This window comes from Nyctereutes procyonoides, unplaced genomic scaffold (assembly GCF_905146905.1).
Source record: "Nyctereutes procyonoides isolate TBG_1078 unplaced genomic scaffold, NYPRO_anot_genome, whole genome shotgun sequence".
NCBI classification, from domain to species: domain Eukaryota; kingdom Metazoa; phylum Chordata; class Mammalia; order Carnivora; family Canidae; genus Nyctereutes; species Nyctereutes procyonoides.
Window position 1 is genome coordinate 54318841 of NW_026575131.1, and position 18344 is coordinate 54337184.

Below are 18344 nucleotides of genomic sequence, written 5' to 3' on the forward strand. Positions count from 1 at the left end.
GAATGAAATTGGTGCTTGAGTTTAGGGAGTCAGGGGGTGATGAGGAATGAAACTGGGGAAGGCAGCAGGGGCTGGGTCCTATAGGAACTTGGGGGCTCTGGGACAGGGCTGGGGCAGTAGGGAGACATGGAAGGATTGAGAGCAGGGGAATGCCTTGGTCAGATTTGTGGCTGGGAGGTGGAGCTCTGGGGGTAAGATGGAAGAATGAGGCCCTGAAGTGGGGGGGGGGCAGTGATGGGAGAGGGGATGGACTAGAGAGAGACTCTGGAGGACAGGGGGCAGGACACAGGAACCCACGGCTATGCGGGGAGAGGCGGGGGGGACGCTGATGCCCTGGTCTCTGGCTCAGGGCAGTGGGGTGGTCCCTGGCCAGGGACCTCTGGGACCCATGGATTCAGGTGGATTTGGGATGAATGCCTGTTCCCTCTGCGCAAGGTCAGAGAGTAGAATAAGTGAGTTGATGCCAGAAAAGGGCTTAGGGGGGACGCCTGGGTGGCTCCGCCATTGTGCGTCTGCCTTGGGCTCAGGGTGTGACCCTGGAGACCCAGGATCGAGTCCCACGTCGGGCTCCCTGCATGGAGCCTGCTTCTCCCTCCGCCTCTCTCCTGACTCTCATGAATAAAATCTTTATTTACAAAAAAGGGCTTAGAAGTAAATGCTGAGTAAACCGTATCGTTATACTGAGCAGTTAACATTACATTATTAATTTTAATTTTGTTGTCAACGGCCAGTCCACACACACACACGCCCACCCCCGCTTACAGGAAGCCCTCCTTGATTGCCGCACACAGAAAGCGCAGGCCATTGCAATGGCAGAGAGCCGGGGGGCCCTTGGAGGCCCAGAGAGGGGAGGCTGTGTTCAGACAGCCCTCTGTGGGCCTCAGTTTCCCCACCTATCCCACTGCCTCCCCCAGAGTGGCCTGGGATGCCTGTGGGACGGTGGGAGGAGACCCCTGGTGGAACCCCAGAGGGCTGCGGGGCGGGCACCTCGGGAGGGGGCCTCTGGGGAGGGACCAGCGAGCTCCGTGGGTGGAGGTGCGCGAGCGCAGCTGGCCAGCGGGGCCTCATCCCCAGGCCGTCCTGCAGAGGGCAGCGGAGGCCCGCGACGGGAGCCCGCCCGGCCCGGCCCGGCCCGGCCCGCCCCCGCTCCTCGCGACCTCTCAGGGGCACGACTCGTCCGCCGCAGCCACAGCTGCACGTCTGGCCTCGAGCGCGGCCTCTGGCACGCAGACACGCTCAACTAGTTATCTGCGTCCGGTCGTCGGGGGGGGGGGCGTTTTTTTATTTTTTTATTTATCTATTTATTTATGATAGTCACAGAGAGAGAGAGAGAGGGAGGGAGGCAGAGACACAGGCAGAGGGAGAAGCAGGCTCCATGCACCGGGAGCCCGACGTGGGATTCGATCCCGGGTCTCCAGGATCGCGCCCCGGGCCAAAGGCAGGCGCCGAACCGCTGCGCCACGCAGGGATCCCGGGTCCGTTTTTTTAAAGCTTGTGCAATACTCTCGTGGGCCGGCGGCGGCCGGCAGGGGGAGCCACTGAGCACCTACGCGGCCCGCGGGCAGCTCCGCAGCGCTACCCTAGGTGCGACCCCCGGCTCCGTTCCCGTAGGTAGGAGGTAGCTCAGCAGCGCTACCTAAGCGGGACCCGAGGCTCCACCCCGAATCCTAAGCGGGACCCGAGGCTCCGCCCCCGCAGGCTCCGCCCCCTCACGTCGACGCGCGTACAATGGCGTCAGCTGGAGCGCCCCAGGCATGCGCGTTTCCCCGGCACGACCGGGAAGACGCACTCGCGACCCGGAAGCCCTTCCCGCCGCACTCCAGAGCGGGCGTGAGGGGGGCTGATGGCGGAGGGAGCGGCGGAGGCCCCGGCAGAAAGTGGTGGCGGCGGCGACGCGGCGGCTGGCGCGCCGGAGCGGGGCGTGGCGCCCATTAAGCCTCAGTGAGTCGCCGAGGCCGGGGAGACCCTCACGAGGCCTTCCCGGGACCTACAGGCGGTGCATGCGGGGCGGCGGGGCGGCGGGGCGGCGGGGCGGCGGGGCGGCGGCCAGCTCGCGGGCTCTTCAGTCCGGGCCGTCCCTGCGTCCGCGGACGGCGCACGTTGGGGGCTGTCACGTGTGCGAAGGACACCGCGGTGCCCGCGGGGGCGGGCATGTTGGAGGCTCGGGCCGCAGTGCATGCTGGGGACTGTAGTCTCCGCCCTGGCGGGAGTAGCCTTGTGCACCTGCAGCCTGCCTCAGCGGTGGGCGGGGACTTGTGACCGAAGCGAGGGCCGTGGGGCATGCTGGGGAATGTGTGGCGGCCGTGGCCCCATTGCAAGGCATGCCGGGACATGTAGTTTTCTCTAGGCGGATGTGGCCAGGAATGTTCATGCCTGTTTGTAGCTTGGCTCAGCCCCCTGGGCAGGGGGACACCGGGACAAAATAGGCTCTGCCTGTGGCCTTGAGGTGTGCCCTGGCTGGAGCTGGCCGTTCTCAGTAGTGCGGTACCCATCAGCAGAGGCACGGAAGCAGGGCCGGCGTTCTCGGCCCCTTCCCCCAGCATCCGTTGCATCTGAGCTGGAAAAAGGACTCCCTCCTCCAGCCCGTCTCCTTCTGCCTCTGTGCCGGCAGGTACCTCGCCACCAAGGAGCAGTTCCACGAATTCCTGGAAGCCAAAGGGCAGGAGAAACCCAGCCAGGAAATCGAGGCCGGAGAGCGCGGTGGCAATGACCTGGCTGAGCCTGAGGCCAAGCGGATCCGACTGGAAGATGGGCAGGCGGGGGAGGCGGCCGAACTGGGGGAGCGGCCACAGGTTCAGAAGAGAGCCCGGGGCCAGAACAAGGGCCGGCCCCACATGAAACCCACCCACTACGACAAGAATAGGCTCTGCCCCTCCCTGGTCCAGGTGAGTGGAACTGCCGCTTGGAAGTCCTAGAGTCGGAGTCTCTGCGCCCCTGGACTCAGTGCTCAGGAAGCCGTGATGCGTTATTGTTCCCCTCTCCCAGATGACACTCAGACTTGCTGGGTGCCTGACCTGCACACGCAGGACACGGAGGAGGAGGGGAGGAGTTTGAGGTTCACACGCAGGCTGCCTGGCCTCTCCCTGCCCCACTCACGGCCCGTGCTTCCCTCGCAGGAATCAGCTGCAAAATGTTTCTTTGGCGACCGCTGCCGTTTCCTGCACGACGTGGGCCGCTACCTGGAGACCAAGCCGTCGGACCTGGGCCCCCGCTGTGTGCTTTTCGAGACTTTTGGCAGATGCCCCTACGGCGTGACCTGCCGCTTTGCCGGGGCCCACCTGGGGCCGGAAGGGCAGAACCTGGTGCGGGAAGAGCGGGTGCAGGCCCCACCAGTCCGCAACGGCCTGGACAGAGCCCTGCAGCAGCAGCTGCGGAAGCGCCAGGTCCGCTTCGAGCGCGCTGAGCAGGCCCTACGCCAGCTGAGCAGGGGCCCCGGCGCAGGCCCTTCCCCTGATGCTGCCACCCCTGAGGTGTCAGGGACTGAAGGGGCCCCGGGGCAGGATGGTGGTGACACCCAGCAGGCCCTCCCGGAGCCAGGCGCTGGTGCCCTTGCCAGCAGCTCGGTGCAGACCTGTGGGCCCCTGACGGATGAGGATATAGTGAGGCTGCGGCCTTGTGAGAAGAGAAAGGTATGTGGTCAGGGCTCCCTGCTGAGGCCACTGGGATTATGGGGGCAGAAGAACTGCATGGGGACACCTGGGTGGCTCAGTTGGTTTAGTGTCTGCCTTTGGCTCAGGTCAGGATCCCGGCATCCTGGGATTGAGTCCCACGTCGGGATCCCTGCTCAGTGGGGCCCCTGCTTTCTTCTTCCGTCTGCTGCTCCTTCTGCTTGTGCTTTATCTCTGTCTGACAAATAAGATCTTTTAGAAAAGAAAGAGCTGGACATCCCCCCCCCCCCAGCCCCAGGGTGTCAGGGCAGGGGGTGGAGAGGGTGAAGGAGGGGCACCGGGACCGTGGTTTTGCCTGTTGGGTGGAAGCTGTGCCGCAGAGGAGAGGACGGGGAACAGAACAGTCCTCACATGGGGAGTCGCCGCCTGGTGCGGAGGCCCGGAGGTGCGGGAGGCTGGAGAGGCCGGGCAGGGCGGGACAAAGCGCATCCTGGCCTGGGGCGAGGAGAAGCCCGTGAGCCAGGGCTGAAGGGCGAGCCTCACTGGGTTTTATTTGCCTCCAGCTGGACATCGGTGGCAAGCTGTACCTGGCCCCCCTCACCACGGTAGGTCGGCCTGGTGCCCAGTGTCTGCCCCCGCCCGGTGGGTGGTGCTGGGGGTCCCTGCCTGCTGCACCCTCACGTGTGCGTGTCCCCTGCTGCCCCCAGTGCGGGAACCTGCCTTTCCGGCGAATCTGTAAACGCTTCGGGGCCGACGTGACGTGCGGGGAGATGGCCGTGTGCACCAATCTGCTGCAGGGCCAGACGTCTGAGTGGGCCCTGCTCCGACGCCACCCGTGCGAGGACGTCTTTGGCGTCCAGGTTGGTGCCACCCCGAGGGAGGGAGGTAGGAAGGGCAGAGGGGTCTTGGCTGCCTGGCTTTGGGGCACGTTCAGGGTCGGATCTCCCCAACCCCAGGCCTGACTCAGTCACTCCCAGACCCCTCTTGCCTCAGCTGTGGGCCCGAGGGCTGACCCGATGCCCCCTTGAGGGCTGCTGGCCTTGGCGCAGGGCCACTTGGGGGAGGCAGGGCCACCAGCTTGATCCCCATAGTGGGCAGGGGCGGTCTGGACCAGCCCCTCAGCCCCTGCCCGCCACCTGCCGCAGCTCGAGGGCGCCTTCCCTGACACCATGACCAAGTGTGCCGAGCTGCTCAACCGTACCATCGAGGTGGATTTCGTGGACATCAACGTCGGGTGCCCCATTGACCTCGTGTACAAGAAGGTAGTGGCCACGTGGCCCTGGGCCTCCACACTATGGGGGGGACAGAAGCCTGGGACCTGGCCTTGCTCCCGCTTGTGGCTCTGGGGACCCGTGGGAGCCACTGTGCCTTGGTTTCCCCATCTGGACAGCGAAGGCAGAGAGGGGGGTCAGGGCCAGCCTGCATCCTGCCCTCTGTTGCTCCAGCCCACCCCACCCCACCCCCGTTTCTCCCAGGGCGGGGGCTGTGCCCTCATGAACCGCTCGGCCAAGTTCCAGCAGATTGTCCGCGGCATGAACCAGGTACGTGCTTGGACGCCCTCCCCGACACGGCCCCCTACACCCTCCCCACCTGGCCCCGGGGCCCACTGACCCCAGTCACCACCACAGGTGCTGGACGTGCCGCTGACAGTGAAGATCCGCACGGGCGTCCAGGAGCGCGTGAACCTGGCACACCGCTTGCTCCCCGAGCTGCGAGAGTGGGGTGCAGCGCTGGTCACGGTGGGTCTTGGGGCACCGAGGGTGTGGGGGCCTCAGGAGTCCTCGGCAGCCCTCCCTAACGGTGTCTCTCCCCCGGCCCCTCCCTCCTGCTCTTGGCTCCCCCTCTGTCTCTCTCTGTCTCTTTGTCTCCCTGTCTCTCCCTGTCAGCCTGTCCCTCTTGATCTCTCTGGGTCTCTCTCTCTCTGTCTGATCCTCCGCCTCCTGGATCCTCTCTCCCTCCCCATGCGTGGCTTCCCCTTCAGCTCCACGGTCGCTCTCGGGAGCAGCGCTACACCAAGCTGGCCGACTGGCAGTACATCGAGCAGTGTGTGACGGCAGCCAGTCCCATGCCCCTGTTTGGTGGGTCCCCTGCTGCTCCACTCCAACCTCCCACCGGCCCTGCTCTCAGGGGCCGCGTGCCTCGGCCACCCTCCCCCTGCCCTGGGACCCTGCCCTGCAGTGCCCCACTGGGAGCCACTGGGCTGGCGAGAACTCCCCTGGAGCTCCTGCCTGCACGTGGCTCCCTGAGACCCCAGCCTCTGTCCCTCAGGAAACGGGGACATCTTGTCATACGAGGATGCCAACCGTGCCATGCAGACTGGCGTCGCCGGGGTGATGATTGCCCGGTAAGTGTGCTCTGTGCCGTGGGGGGTGGCTACAGAGAACCAACCGGAGCCACCGCCGAGTGCCCAGCCTGCGGTGTGGGCAAAGGTTGGGTGCATCTGAGTCTTGTCCCGGCAGCCGCTGCTGAGCCCCAGCCTGTCTGCTTCCCTCTCCCTTGCACTTTGTCCCTAGCAGGTGGCTCTGCCAGGATGGGGGGCAGAGAGACAGTCATAGCCACTGGAGGAGAGGGGACCGGACACACGTGCACTTGTGGGTTGGAACTCTTGGGGTTAGAAGGTTGGCTGAGCACAGTGAGGAGGCAGGGACCCGGGCTCCAACTGCCAGGCCGCTGATGCCACCCTGCCCCGCTCTCCCAGGGGTGCCCTGCTGAAGCCGTGGCTGTTCACGGAGATCAAGGAGCAGCGCCACTGGGACATCTCGTCGTCCGAGCGCCTGGCCATCCTGCAGGACTTCACCCGATACGGCCTGGAGCACTGGGGCTCCGACACGCAGGGCGTGGAGAAGACCCGCCGTTTCCTCCTCGAGTGGCTTTCCTTCCTGTGCAGGTGGCTGCTGGAGGCCATGCGGGCGGAGGTGGAGGGTGGGGGCGGCTTGGCCTGACCCCGTGCCCGCCCTCCCGCAGGTACGTGCCCGTGGGCCTCCTGGAGAGGCTCCCGCAGAGGATCAACGAGCGGCCGCCCTACTACCTGGGCCGAGACTACCTGGAGACACTCATGGCCAGCCAGAAGGCGGCCGACTGGATCCGGATCAGGTGCCAGGAAACCGAGGTCTGCGGGTGCGGGTGGCCGAGGGGCCGGTGGGCCTGACCCCAGGCCTGACCCTGTCCCCTGCCCTCTTCACAGTGAGATGCTGCTGGGACCTGTGCCGCCCAACTTCGTCTTTCTGCCAAAGCACAAGGCCAACGCGTACAAGTAGTCACGGGGCGGGAGGGGGCGTCCCGAGGGCCCAGCAGGGCCTCTTGCTGCACGAGAAGACAATAAATTTTATTCTTTTAAAACCCTGGCCTTTCTGTGACCCCTGAGCCGTCCCCTTCCTGCTCTGGGGAGCCTGGTCTCCACACTGGGCCGGCCCTGTCCCCGGCAGTTACTTTTCCTTTCTCGTTGACAAGAGTCTCCCAGCTGCCCCCATGGGCCCAGCCCTGTGCCTCCACTACTGTGGCCCAGAGAGGTTTTAGCCACTAAGAAACCACTAGGGCTCACGAGGCAGGGGCCTTGGCCTACGTGGGTGTGGATCAGGGCAGGCTACCGGGAGGAAGCAGCCCTGGAGCTGTCCAGAGCACTGCTGGCAAGGGCGGGAGGGAGCAGACTGCGTCCGGGGCCTGCCCCGCCCTGTGTGAGGCCTATCCATGGCTGCCTTGGTTTCTCCATCTGCTGTCTGCCCACCCGCCCCACCCCCCACCTCCTGATACTCGGAATCCCGACCAGCGGGCGGGCCGCAGCCTGGAACCCGCCGCCCAGAGTAACCAGGCAAACAGAACTCTGTAGGACTCGGAACCTGTTGTCCGGGTGGGCCGCCTGTGCTCCCACCTGCTGCCCCCCTGGCCTCCCCAGGCCGGGCCCCCTGCCTCCCCATGCAGCACCCCAAACCCTTCTATGCGCCTACAGCTCCCCAAGAAGGCTTCAGCCCCCAGGGCCTGGATGGCACCGAGGGGCGAGGCAGCCAGCCCGCTCCCGCCTGCACGGAGCCCCTTCCTACTGTGGGTACGCGTTGGAGGGTGTCGGTCTGAGGCGGGTGGGGGGTGCCTGACGGGGTGGGGGCCCAGGGCTCAGGACACCCACCCACCCACCTGCTTTCGTCCACAGGTTCCTCCAACCTGTATCAGCCCCCAAACCTGGATAAAGAGATCTTTCCAGCCCCTCCGGCAGGTACCAGCCTCCCCTCAACCCTTGATGCGACTCGGGTGGCTTAGAGGGATCTGGGCCTCTCTTGCCCGTGCCCCTGGCCCTAGGAGGCCCCAAGAGGGTAAGGCCTGTGTCTCCTGTCCCTTAAGCAGGCCTTCAAGGGCCAAGCTTGTACCCTCCGTTCACTAGAAAGGTCCCCAAAATGATGCCGAGGGCCTCTGACACCCAGATGGGTCCCCAAAGGCAGAATTTCTGTCCCCATCCCACAGATGGGTCCCGGAGGTTTGGGCTGTGCCCCTCACCCCCTCCACCCTGTACTCCTTCCCCCAGGTGGGTCCCAGAGCTCCTCTCAGGGCTGCCCCTCCCTGGCCTGCAGGTTTCCAGATGGCACCCTGCGGGTGCTTCTTTGACCCTCGCATCTACCGAATTGAGTGGGCCACCACCGACTTCGGCCAGTCGTCCCTGTACAAGCTGACAGCAGTGGGCGGTGGGGGACCGCCCGGGGCTCCGGCTGGGGGCCCCGCCTCGCCAGGCACCTACCTCCTAGAGCCCCAGCACTACCTCAAGGCCCCTGTGGCAGCGCCCCCACCCCTGCCGTACCCCCACTACCAGCCGGTGCCCGGGGGCCCCCAGTACTTCCTGCCCTACTTCCCACCTGAGGGGCCTGGGCCAGAGGCCCTGGGCTTTGTGGGGGATGGGGGTCCCCCTGCCTACATGGAGCTGCCTCCACCCCTGCTCAAGGAAGGCCTGGGGCCGCCGCCCCCACCACCTGTCCCCAAGGATAACAAGTTACCTTCCCTGCTCATCACACTCCCCGCTGAGGCCACGCTGCCCCCCGGCGCCTATGGCCACCTCAAGGGCCGCCTCAGTCAGTTCCACGGGCCCAGTGAGCCCCTGGCCTTCCCCTCCAAGGAGCTGCAGGGTGGTGGGGCCGGGTCGGCCCTGCTGTACCCGCCGGGCGCCGCGGAGCCCAAGGTGGCTGAGGCAGAGGCAGCCCCACTGGGGGCGGGCGAGGCCAGGACCCCCGAGGCAGCCAGGGCCTTCGTGCTGCCTGAGAAGGTGCTTCTGGAAGATGCCATGAAGCTCTTCGACTGCTTGCCGGGCAACGCCGAGCCCGAGGGGTTCCCGCGCAAGGCCCCGGGGCCTGCCCTGCCGGACAGCAGGGGGGGCGGGGACGACTCATCCAGCGACATCCGCTCGTTGCACCTGCCGGACGAGCTGCTGTCCTTTGACTACAGCGTGCCCGAGATCCTGGACACCGTGTCCAACGTGGACTGCTTTTTCAACTTCAAAGCCCTCGATGAGGAGCCGCCGCCCCGCCCGGGGCCCCCAGCCGCCAACATGGTGGCCCCCGTGGTGCGACCTGAGCTTCCCAAGAGGAAGGCCGGCTCCTCATCCAGCAAGAAGGGGAGGCAGGGAGGCAAGGGCAAGCAGGCTGCGGGCCTGGCCGGCGCCACCCCCTCGGGGCCCAGGCAGGACCTGGGAGCCACCCCCCATTAAAATGGATTTCACCTCTCAGCTCACTGTCCACTTGGTGGCACCAGGGCCCGGGGACCAGGGACAGTGGGCTGAGGCTGGACATGGAGGACGATCCCCTCCTCCGCCCTGGCACAGTGGGCCGGGGTCACGGGGTAAGGCCCAGCAGGGTAGGGCCCTCCTGGGGGATGGACTTCCAGAGCTGAGCTGGGGAGCCCGGCCGTCACAGGGAGTTCTGAATCCCTCCTCTCCCAGCCCCAGAAAATTGGGAGTCAGCCGGCAGGGGTGGGGTGGGGGCTGCTTCTGGCAGGTGGGGAGTCGCCATCCGGACTGCACTGTAAGGATCTCTTGCCCAAGTGTTTGGTGGGGAAAGGGCTGCCGGGAGAGGGACAGGAAATTTCCTGGAGATGAGGCCTACCCTCCCCCATGCCCCCACCCCCACCCGTACTGCCACCTGCTTCTTTCCCCTGCAGAGGAGGAAGGGCCTCCTGCCCCAGGCCCTGGGCTGGGTCTCCAGGGCCCTGGTGGTTGGTCAGTCCATCGGGCTCTGCTGGGGCAGCCCGGGGGGTGTGGGGGGGTGGCTGGTGTGGGGAGGCGGGCTTGGTAGCTGAACCATGAGCCCACTGGGCTCACCTCCCCGAACCCTCACTCCAGAGCTCCCTAGAGAGACGGGCAGAGCCTGCGCTGACCCGCACCCGGTCCCCTGATGTGTGCCCAGAGAAGCCTGGAGCCCACTTCCCTCAGCTTCCTCCTGGGCCCCCTCTACCCGCAGCCACATTTGGGGTATTTTTGAGATCAAAGCCAAGTGCACACGTGGTTTCCTTGAAGGTTAATGTGAGGGTCTGCCTCGAGGGGAGGCTGGATGGGGCAGGGATGCGCTCCAGGAGGGCGGGGTAACTGTCCCGGCACTGCCTGCGCCTAGAGGTTCTCCAGTCGGTTGGGAGGACATCGGACCACTGAAGAGGACTGGGGCGTATACTTCGTAGCCTAAGACTAATCGGGAAAGTCACAGGATCACCCCAGGCCTCTCCTAAGGTGAGGCGGCCGTCCCGTGCCACCTGGGATTCAGAGTGAGCTGGTTGGTGGCAAGGGAACCCACCGAAAGCATGGGCAGAGTATACATATCCGTGTAAGCTGTATATACGCGCACACGTGCACACGTGTGTACAAGCTAGTTGTATTGCGTACATAGGTATGCATATCTATAGGCGTGTATATGTGTGTGCACCTGCTCGTGTGTTCACGTCATAGGTAAATACACATGATGGGTGTGCATACATTAGGAGAATGCATGCACCTGCGTGTATACATACACCTGTGCGTGTGCATCCATACTGTGCTTGCATGCATACGTGTGTGTGGGCACACGTACTTGTGCATGTGTGTAGCTATGGCCACACGTATGGACATGTGCATACACGTCTGCACGCCTCCACGTGTTTCTCCATGTCTAGCAGAACATGCATGTACGTGCGTGTGTGTACACGTGAGGGTTTATACCCCAGAAGTGGAATCCCGCTGCAGACCCCTCCCTGCTTCTCTAACAGGACACGTTGCGGCGTCTTAGGCTTTTCAGAGGCTCGCCTCCTACCCCACAGGCTGCCCCGCACCCCCGTCGCAGCCGGCGTGGATGCTGCAGTGCCAAGGAGCTCTGATGTGACGAGGTCGTGGGAGGCAGAGGCCGGAGGACAGAACACGCTGCACGCGGCCACTGGCTGTTTGACCGAACGCTTTACGACCGCCCTGCGCTCCCCTGGTGCGCTCAGTTCCCACCTCAGAAACACGCCTTTCTGCACCTCCTGCACAGGTGAGCCCAGAAGCTCTTGAACCTGAGGCCCTTCTCAGTGTGCAGCAGTTTGGGGATCGCGTAGACCAGCCACACGGACAGCAGCATGACCATGAGTGGGATGATGATGACCGCCGTGGGGATGACGGACAGTGGGAAGGCCCCGTAGACGTAGACGCTGAAGGTCGTTTCCAAGTGGCAGTAGCTGCAAAGGGGCATTTGGTGAGAGGCCATGGGGCACTGCCTTTGGGGCCCTACCCTCCACCCCAGTAAGTGTGTTAAAACCTAGAGATAGGAGAGCCAGCGCCCGGGGGGTGAGTTGGGACACCAAGTCCCAGTTCCATCTGCTTCAATTCCTACCCAGTCTGAGTCTGCTGTCCTGTCTTCTGGCAACAGTCCTGTTCCCCCCCAAACCCCCCCACCATGTTCCCCATGGTACCCTCCTCTGGGGACAGGGTGTCCCCCTGACTCCATGCCCAGGCTCAATCTAGAAGGCAAACAAACCATCCCATTGCCGAGTGGAAGCAGAGGGCGGGCATCCATGAGGTGGGCAGGAAGCGGCAGGTGTAGCAAACCGCTACATCCCAGGAGAGGGGACCAGGGTATAGGGGAACTTGCTGGGGCTCTGCTGGAAGCCGTGCAGAGAGAGAGGCTGATGGCCCCCCCCAGGGGGTGCCACCCCGTGCCTTCCACCCATGGCCATCCCAGAGCTGGCCCCCTTAGGTCAGGGTGCGGGGTCTCAAGGGCAGGCAGGGTCTCCATGTGCTTTTGGGGTGAACTTTGGAGGGAATAGATGATGGGGGGGAAGGACATTGTCCCGTGTTCCCCCTTCCAGGGGGAGACCTTCGTAATGTAGGCCAGCACACCTAGAAACCTCTTCGAGCACAGGGTAACTATTCCACAACCAGCTCTAAGGGGAAAGGCCGAATTTGTAGGCCGTGCCAACTCCCAGGGTGTAAAGTCTCCCGCCGTGGCTGATTTTAAGCTACCAGTGGAAAGACGGCTTGCAAAATCCCTGGAAATTGAAGTCGCTCGTGCACACCACCAATGAGATGCGGCTTGAGAGGGTGATTCTGGTCCCCGAGGGCAGGGACGTGGCTGCTGCTCATGGCTATTTCCCCAGCAACCAGCACGGGCTCTGAATCAGGACTTATTTTAGTGAGTGAACAAATGTCATCTAGAACTTAAATAGCACTCTTCCCAGGGACAGTCTGGGCCGCTGGGAAAATTGATGTTTATCCAGCACCTGCCAAGGGGAGGGAGAAAAGTGGGGGCCCCTCCCATGCATGTGACCTGCCCCAGGAGGCCCATCCATCCCACCGAGGCCTCTGGCACAGGGCGATGCCCCCCTGCTCACCTGTAGTACGGGTCCACGATAGAAATGTAGAAGATGTAGATTCCATTCCTCTGCTCGAAAATAACCTTGTTTGCCGTCGGGCCTCCCAAGATCTGATAGGGGACATCTGGCCACATCAAGGGCGCATCGTTGTCGGGGTCATGGCAGCTGACGTAGTTCTGGGGAGAAGGACAGAAGCATGTCCGGGGGCTGGGGAGGCCGTGCCGGCGCCCACAGATGCACCCCCACTGCGTGCACGACCCCACCTGCAACACTTCTTGCCAAACACCCACAGGTGTGCATCCAGGGCCAAGTGCCTGGTGGGCTGGTGGTTTGTGACCTTCGTGGGGGACACTGGACGGCTGCTCAGCCTTTACCCTGCCCTCTTGCGCCCGGGCCTTCACACACGTCAGGGGCTAGTGGGTTTAGCCGCTCCGCTCGCCAGGATCCCTTACAGCCCCGCGTCCTGGGTGTGAATCCCACGCTGCTGGTTTCTCGTACGCTTGGTGGTGTGGGTTGAGGCATCCCCACCGCCAGTCAGAGGCTGGAGTCCTAACCCTCGGAATGTGACTTTATTCAGGGAGAGGGTCTTTTTCAGTTAAAATGAGGTCATTAGCATGGGTCCTGATCCAATATGTCTGGTGTCCTTATAAAAAGGGGGAGATTTGGGGCACCTAGGTGGCTCAGAGGTTGAGTGTCTGTCTTTGGCTCAGGGTGTGATCCCGGGATCCTGAGATCGAGTCCCGCATCGGGCTCCCTGCAGGGAGCCTGCTTCTCCCTTTGCCTGTCTCTGCCTCTCTTCTCTGTATAAAACCTTTAAATAATTAATTAATTAGTTAATATATAAATATATAAAATAAATAAAATCTTTATTAAAAGGGGAGGGGAGGGATCCCTGGGTGGCGCAGTGGTTTGGCACCTGCCTTCGGCCCAGGGTGCAATCCTGGAGACCCGGGATCAAATCCCACGTCGGGCTCCCGGTGCACGGAGCCTGCTTCTCCCTCTGCCTATATCTCTGCCTCTCTCTGTGTGACTATCATAAATAATAAAAAAAAAATAAAAGGGGAGGAGATCTGGACACAGACACACACAGAACGTCCTGTGATGACATGGGCAGAGATTGGGGTGTAGGTCTACAAAGAACACCAGAGATGGCCAGCAAACCACCAGAAGCTGGGACAGCCTGGAACAGATCCACGCTCACTCTCAGAAGGAACCAACTCGGGATGCCCGGGTGGCTCAGTGGTGGAGCATCTGCCTTTGGCTCAGGGCGTGACCCCAGAGTCCTGGGATGGAGTCCTGCATTGGGCTCCCTGCAGGAAGCCTGCTTCTCCCTCTGCCTGTGTCTCTGTGCCTCTCTCTCTCTCTCTCTGTCTGTCTCTCATGAATAAATAATAATCTTAAAAAAATGCCAACACTTTGTTCTCAGACTTCTGGCTTCCAGAACCGGGAACAGAGAAATCTCAGGCATTTAAGCTGCCCGGTGTCTGGTGACAGCCCTAGCTAATCGACACGCCCGAGAAATTCGAAGGCAGAAATGAAACAGAGCCACCTTCCTCATTGGCGCTGCCACTGACCATGGTCGTGGCATCAAGAGGGTGTCAGGTGGTGGCAGCAGCTTTTCCGGCCCACCTCCGGATCCCAGGATTTCATACAAAGGGGGAACATCCTTGGGCTCAACCGTTTGCCGTGAACCAGACCATCATGCTGCTACCCTGAGCCGAATACTTTGCTCTTCTGAGCTATTTGCTGGGGGACCTAGAAGGGGAGGTGATGTAAAAGCAAGAAAGTCAAAATGATGGTGAACCCAGCAACATAAAAAAATGAAGGGCTCCTTGTGCACGGTGTAAGCCAAAACCCGAAAGACACAACCGACCAACTGAGGGAGGTATTTGCAAACTGTCTTGCAATAAAGGATTAATCTGTCAGCTCTACAGAGAGTTCTAGAAGAGCGAGGACATCTGAAACCCCAGGAGAAATGTGGGCATGGGCCATGAATGTGAACCCCAGGATAAAGGAGTGAAAGTGGCCCTCAAACAGGAAAAAGACTCAGCTTCAGCTTGGCCCATAGCAGAAGACAGGCACACGGACAATTTTGTCCCGGGGTGGTACACCTAGCTGGTGTGCCGTGGACATGGGCACGTGGTGGGAGGCACATGGTGCCCTCCCATGGAGGGGACCTTAGTGGCATCTCTCCAAACTGTGCATGCCTTGGCCTAGAACCCAGCCATCTCTTCCCTGCCTGCTGGCAGCCCCGCAGAACAAAGTGCCTCACACAGATGGATGGAAGTGAGGGACTGGGAATGGCCCAGGCCCATGAGGGGGGCAGCTGAACAAACCCCAGAGCACCCACTCAGTCAAAGGAAGAATCTCTCCATGCCTCCACCCTGTGTGGAGCTGTGCCTCCTCGCCCTGTGTGGACACAGTTCTTTCCATCAGGAGGTGGGTTCTAGGTGGGCCCTGCAATCTGCTTCTGGCCAGTAGAATGTGGGGATGGGTGGCCTGAGCCTGGGCCTCCCGGGATCTGGAAGCTTCCACTCTTGGAACCCTGAGACCATGCTGTAAGGGAGCCCAAGCTACCCTGCTGGGGAGAGAGGCACATGGACAGCCCAGCTCCTGGCTACCAGAAACCCCACATAAAAGAGCCTTCTCTGACCTCCCAGCTGACTGCCCCTGCGGGGGCGGCCCCGGCCTAGGCCTCCAGTCTGACGTGCTGAACCATGAGAAACAATCCTGCTGAGTTGGGGATGATGGTTCTGCAGCACTCGGGATTGGCTAGCCTTCCATCTCACTGCTCTTTTGGCTTTTCTGGGGGTTCTAAAGTTCTCAGAATTAAAAAACAATGTAAATGCAGAAGCAATGTCCACAGTGAGGATGGCCACCTGGGCGCACGCTGCCCATCCCCAGGCCCTGCCTCCGGGTTGAGGGATGGAGTGATGGCAGACACCTGATTTCAGCTGCGCCCTGACGCCAAGCTGCCCCTCAGATCTCAGCCCCCTGGGTGTTGGCCACAACAGGGCTTCCCGCTTGTCAGCGGCTCCCCATGGGGTGGATCTACACAGTGTCCCACAAAGCACCCCTTCTCTGGTCTCCCCAGCACAGTCCTCCAGTCACCCTGGTCCTTCCCCTGGCTTCACTGGCAGATGCATCCTTAGGTTAGCACCTCAACAGAGCTGGTTCTTTTTTTTTAAGATTTTATTTTTATTTATTTATTCATAGAGACAGAGAGAGAGAGGCAGAGACACAGGCAGAGGAGAAGCAGGCATCATACAGAGAGCCTGATGTGGGACTCGATCCAGGGCCTCCAGGGTCACGCCCTGGGCTGCAGGCGGCGCTAAACCGCTGCACCACCGGGGCTGCCCCAGAGCTGGTTCTCAAACTCATGCCAGCCCGGACTTGTCCTCGGTGGCCCGTGTTTCACTAGCCACGGGGCTCCTCCGTGCACCTCGAGTCTCCCGTGTGCAAACAGAGCTCTGCATTTCCTTCCGCTGCCTGCTTCATCCCTATGATGTAAGTGGCCCAAGCATCCACCCGCCTCCCGTTTCCGCGTGTTCAAGCTGGAAACGAGGGCAATGCTGGACTCTGCTCCTCTCACGTCATCTAGTCCCTCACCATGCCCTGTTGGTTGTTTGTTTTTTAAATCTTTTAAAAAAAATTATTTATTCATGAGAGACACACAGAGAGAGGCAGAGACATAGGCAGAGGGAGAACCAGGTTCCCCTCAGAGAGCCTGATGTGGGACCCAATCCCCGAACTCCAGGATCACGCCCTGAGCTGAAAGCAGAGCCCAACCGCTGAGCCATCCAGGCGTCCCGGCCCTGTTGGTTGTGTCCCGGTTAGGCGCTGATGTGTCCCACCCCAAATTCATATGTTGGAGCCCTAGCCCACAATGGGTGGGTCCTCTAGGAGGTCATTAGGTTTAGATGAGGTGCTGAGGGTGGAGACCCTAGGATGAGATTAGTGCTCTTCAAAGAAGAGACACCAGAGAACTGAAAGCAGAGACCCAAGGCCGTATTGGTATATCTGTGTCCATAGCAGCATTAGTCACGACGCCCAGAAGGTAGAATGACCCATGTCCATTGGCAGGTGAATGAGTGGTGTCCATCCACACACTGGAATATTATCCAGCCTTAGAAAGGAAGGACATCCTGACACCTGCCCCCATGTGGATGGACCCTGAGGACCCTGGGCTCAGGGAGGGGACCCAGACCCAGAAGGACACCTTCTGCAGGACCCCACTCCCAGGAGGTCCCCAGAGGAGGCCCGTCCACTGAGACAGAGAGGAGGTGGTGGGAGCCAGGGGTGGGGCAGGGGGCGGGGGTCAGTGCTTTCTGGGGATGGGGTCTCTGTGTGGGGAGATGGAAGGTTCTGGAGATGGAATGTGGCGGTGGGTGCATGACAATGTAAGTGTGCTCCATGCCGCTGAGCTGTGCACTTAAAATTAATTACGAGGGTAGATTTTATGTTGCATATTTTACCACAATTGAAAAAACTTTTAAGAATCCTTAATTAAAAAAAAAAAAGAATCATTAATTTTTAAGAGGAGTATGGGGCGCCTGACTGGCTCAGTAGAGCATGCAACTCTTGATCTCAGGGTTGTGAGTTCAAGCCCCACTTTGGGTATAGAGGTTACTTTAAAAAAATCCTTCAGGGGGCGCCTGGGTGGCTCAGTGGGTTAAGCATCTGACTTTTTTGGTTTCAGCTCAGGTCTTGATCTCAGGGTTGTGAGTTCAAGCCCCACATTGGCTCCATGCTGGGCATGGAGGCTACTTAAAGCAAAACTAAAAACCACCACCTTCGGGACAGTCCATCCAGTGACTATGCTGAAAATGCAGGCATTGTGGCTCCAACATGAAAGAAAAACCCTCGCATCCAAAATTGCCACTCGCCGGGACTGATGGAAAAAACAAAACAAAACAGTAATGCAACAATTTCTTAAATGCACCCTCGCAAAAAATAAATAAATAAATAAATAAATGGACCCTCGCATCCTACTTTGAATGAGAGAGCTACTAAGAATGCAACATTACGTATGGACACAGTCCGAAAATAATAAACGCAAATTACATATGTGTGGCTTTCTCTTAAAAAAAAAAAATCGGGGATCCCTGGGTGGCTCAGCGGTTTCGCGCCTGCCTTTGGCCCAGGGCGCAATCCTGGAGTCCTGGGATCGAGTCCCGTGTCGGGCTCCTGGCATGGAGCCTGCCTGTGTCTGTCTGTCTGTCTCTCTCTCATGTCTATCATAAATAAATAAAAATAAATCTTAAAAAAAAAGATCAGGGATGTGATGCTTGCACAGCATTGTGAATGCACGAAAGGCGTGAGTTTTGCATTTTAAAAGGGTTGGTTATATGTTAGGTGAATTTCTCCTCAGATTGGAAAAAAAAAAAAAAAACATCGTCAGCTAACAAAATAAATGATCAAACTCAGGAGGAGTGTGAGAAAGCTTTGAAGGTGCCGACTAAGACAGGAAGCCCCAAAAAAGGAGCCAAGTGTCCGCACTTGGGAATGGGCTTCAGGTGTGGGGAGCGAGCGCCACCTGCTGGCGGCATCGCTGCGCTGCGCGGCGCTCGCGCCCCTGACACTGGGAGACTGAGGAGCCGCACCCAGTGAGCCCCATGGCTCGCAGCAGGACCGGCGGCTTCCCCTCCTTACACGGACACGGTGCCCTGGTCTCTCCATGGTGCGCGAACCCGGGTGCACGATAGGAACGTGCCCGCGGCAGGAAAGACCATGACTTTTATCAGCCCCAAGAGTGATAGGCATTTGGATGCTTCTGGAATTTTGCACATTGTGAGAATGCACCACCATCCACCCCGGATGCCTCGGTGCCGACATCCCCCGTCACTTGGCCACTCCCTGTGGGAGAGATTCCCGAAGGACTTGCTCGCCTCCCACGCCCAGATGCAGTCACCCTTCGGCCCCAGGTGTACCCCTTGCTGTGGACTGAGCCTT

At 60.9% G+C, this 18344-nt stretch overlaps 3 protein-coding genes across 5 annotated transcripts in view; 2 read left to right on the forward strand and 1 right to left on the reverse strand.

Moving 5' to 3' along the window:
- Positions 1-1760: 1760 nt before the first annotated feature.
- DUS3L (dihydrouridine synthase 3 like) lies at positions 1761-6933 on the forward strand. 2 transcript variants are annotated; one of them, XM_055344896.1, is made up of 13 exons: positions 1762-1941; positions 2612-2885; positions 3117-3629; positions 4172-4213; positions 4316-4468; positions 4754-4870; positions 5084-5149; positions 5237-5347; positions 5590-5686; positions 5877-5952; positions 6307-6495; positions 6573-6701; positions 6793-6918. In XM_055344896.1, exons 1-13 carry the CDS (start codon positions 1844-1846, stop codon positions 6863-6865), a joined length of 1938 nt encoding a protein of 645 aa, XP_055200871.1. In that variant the 5' UTR covers positions 1762-1843; the 3' UTR covers positions 6866-6918. The 2 variants fall into 2 exon arrangements, with proteins under 2 accessions (XP_055200870.1, XP_055200871.1); XM_055344895.1 differs by having other exon boundaries at positions 1761-1941; positions 5590-5952; positions 6793-6933.
- Positions 6934-7520: 587 nt separating this feature from the next.
- PRR22 (proline rich 22) lies at positions 7521-9460 on the forward strand. 2 transcript variants are annotated; one of them, XM_055344898.1, is made up of 3 exons: positions 7521-7650; positions 7753-7815; positions 8168-9460. In XM_055344898.1, the coding sequence occupies exons 1-3, from the start codon at positions 7521-7523 to the stop codon at positions 9289-9291; spliced, it is 1317 nt and encodes a 438-aa protein (XP_055200873.1). In that variant the 3' UTR covers positions 9292-9460. The 2 variants fall into 2 exon arrangements, with proteins under 2 accessions (XP_055200873.1, XP_055200872.1); XM_055344897.1 differs by having other exon boundaries at positions 7522-7650; positions 8122-9460.
- A 1548-nt stretch (positions 9461-11008) lies between these two features.
- The window catches only part of CATSPERD (cation channel sperm associated auxiliary subunit delta), a 52115-nt gene continuing 44779 nt past the window's right edge, over positions 11009-18344 (reverse strand). Inside the window, exons 21-22 of the mRNA XM_055344866.1 lie at positions 12411-12568; positions 11009-11258 (exon numbers count right to left, since the gene is read on the reverse strand). Coding sequence (XP_055200841.1) covers positions 11042-11258; positions 12411-12568 — 375 coding nt within the window. The 3' untranslated portion in view covers positions 11009-11041. The remainder of the gene's footprint in view (positions 11259-12410; positions 12569-18344) is intronic.

Coding starts and splice junctions, on each gene's coding strand:
- DUS3L (XM_055344895.1), top strand. CDS start 1,844: ATGGCGGAGGGAGCGGCGGAGGCCCCGGCAGAAAGTGGTGGCGGCGGC. Junction 4,214..4,315: donor ACCTGGCCCCCCTCACCACG/GTAGGTCGGCCT, acceptor TGCTGCCCCCAG/TGCGGGAACCTGCCTTTCCG. Junction 4,871..5,083: donor TTGACCTCGTGTACAAGAAG/GTAGTGGCCACG, acceptor CGTTTCTCCCAG/GGCGGGGGCTGTGCCCTCAT.
- PRR22 (XM_055344897.1), top strand. CDS start 7,543: ATGCGCCTACAGCTCCCCAAGAAGGCTTCAGCCCCCAGGGCCTGGATG. Junction 7,651..7,752: donor GGAGCCCCTTCCTACTGTGG/GTACGCGTTGGA, acceptor TTTCGTCCACAG/GTTCCTCCAACCTGTATCAG. Junction 7,816..8,121: donor CTTTCCAGCCCCTCCGGCAG/GTACCAGCCTCC, acceptor TCCTTCCCCCAG/GTGGGTCCCAGAGCTCCTCT.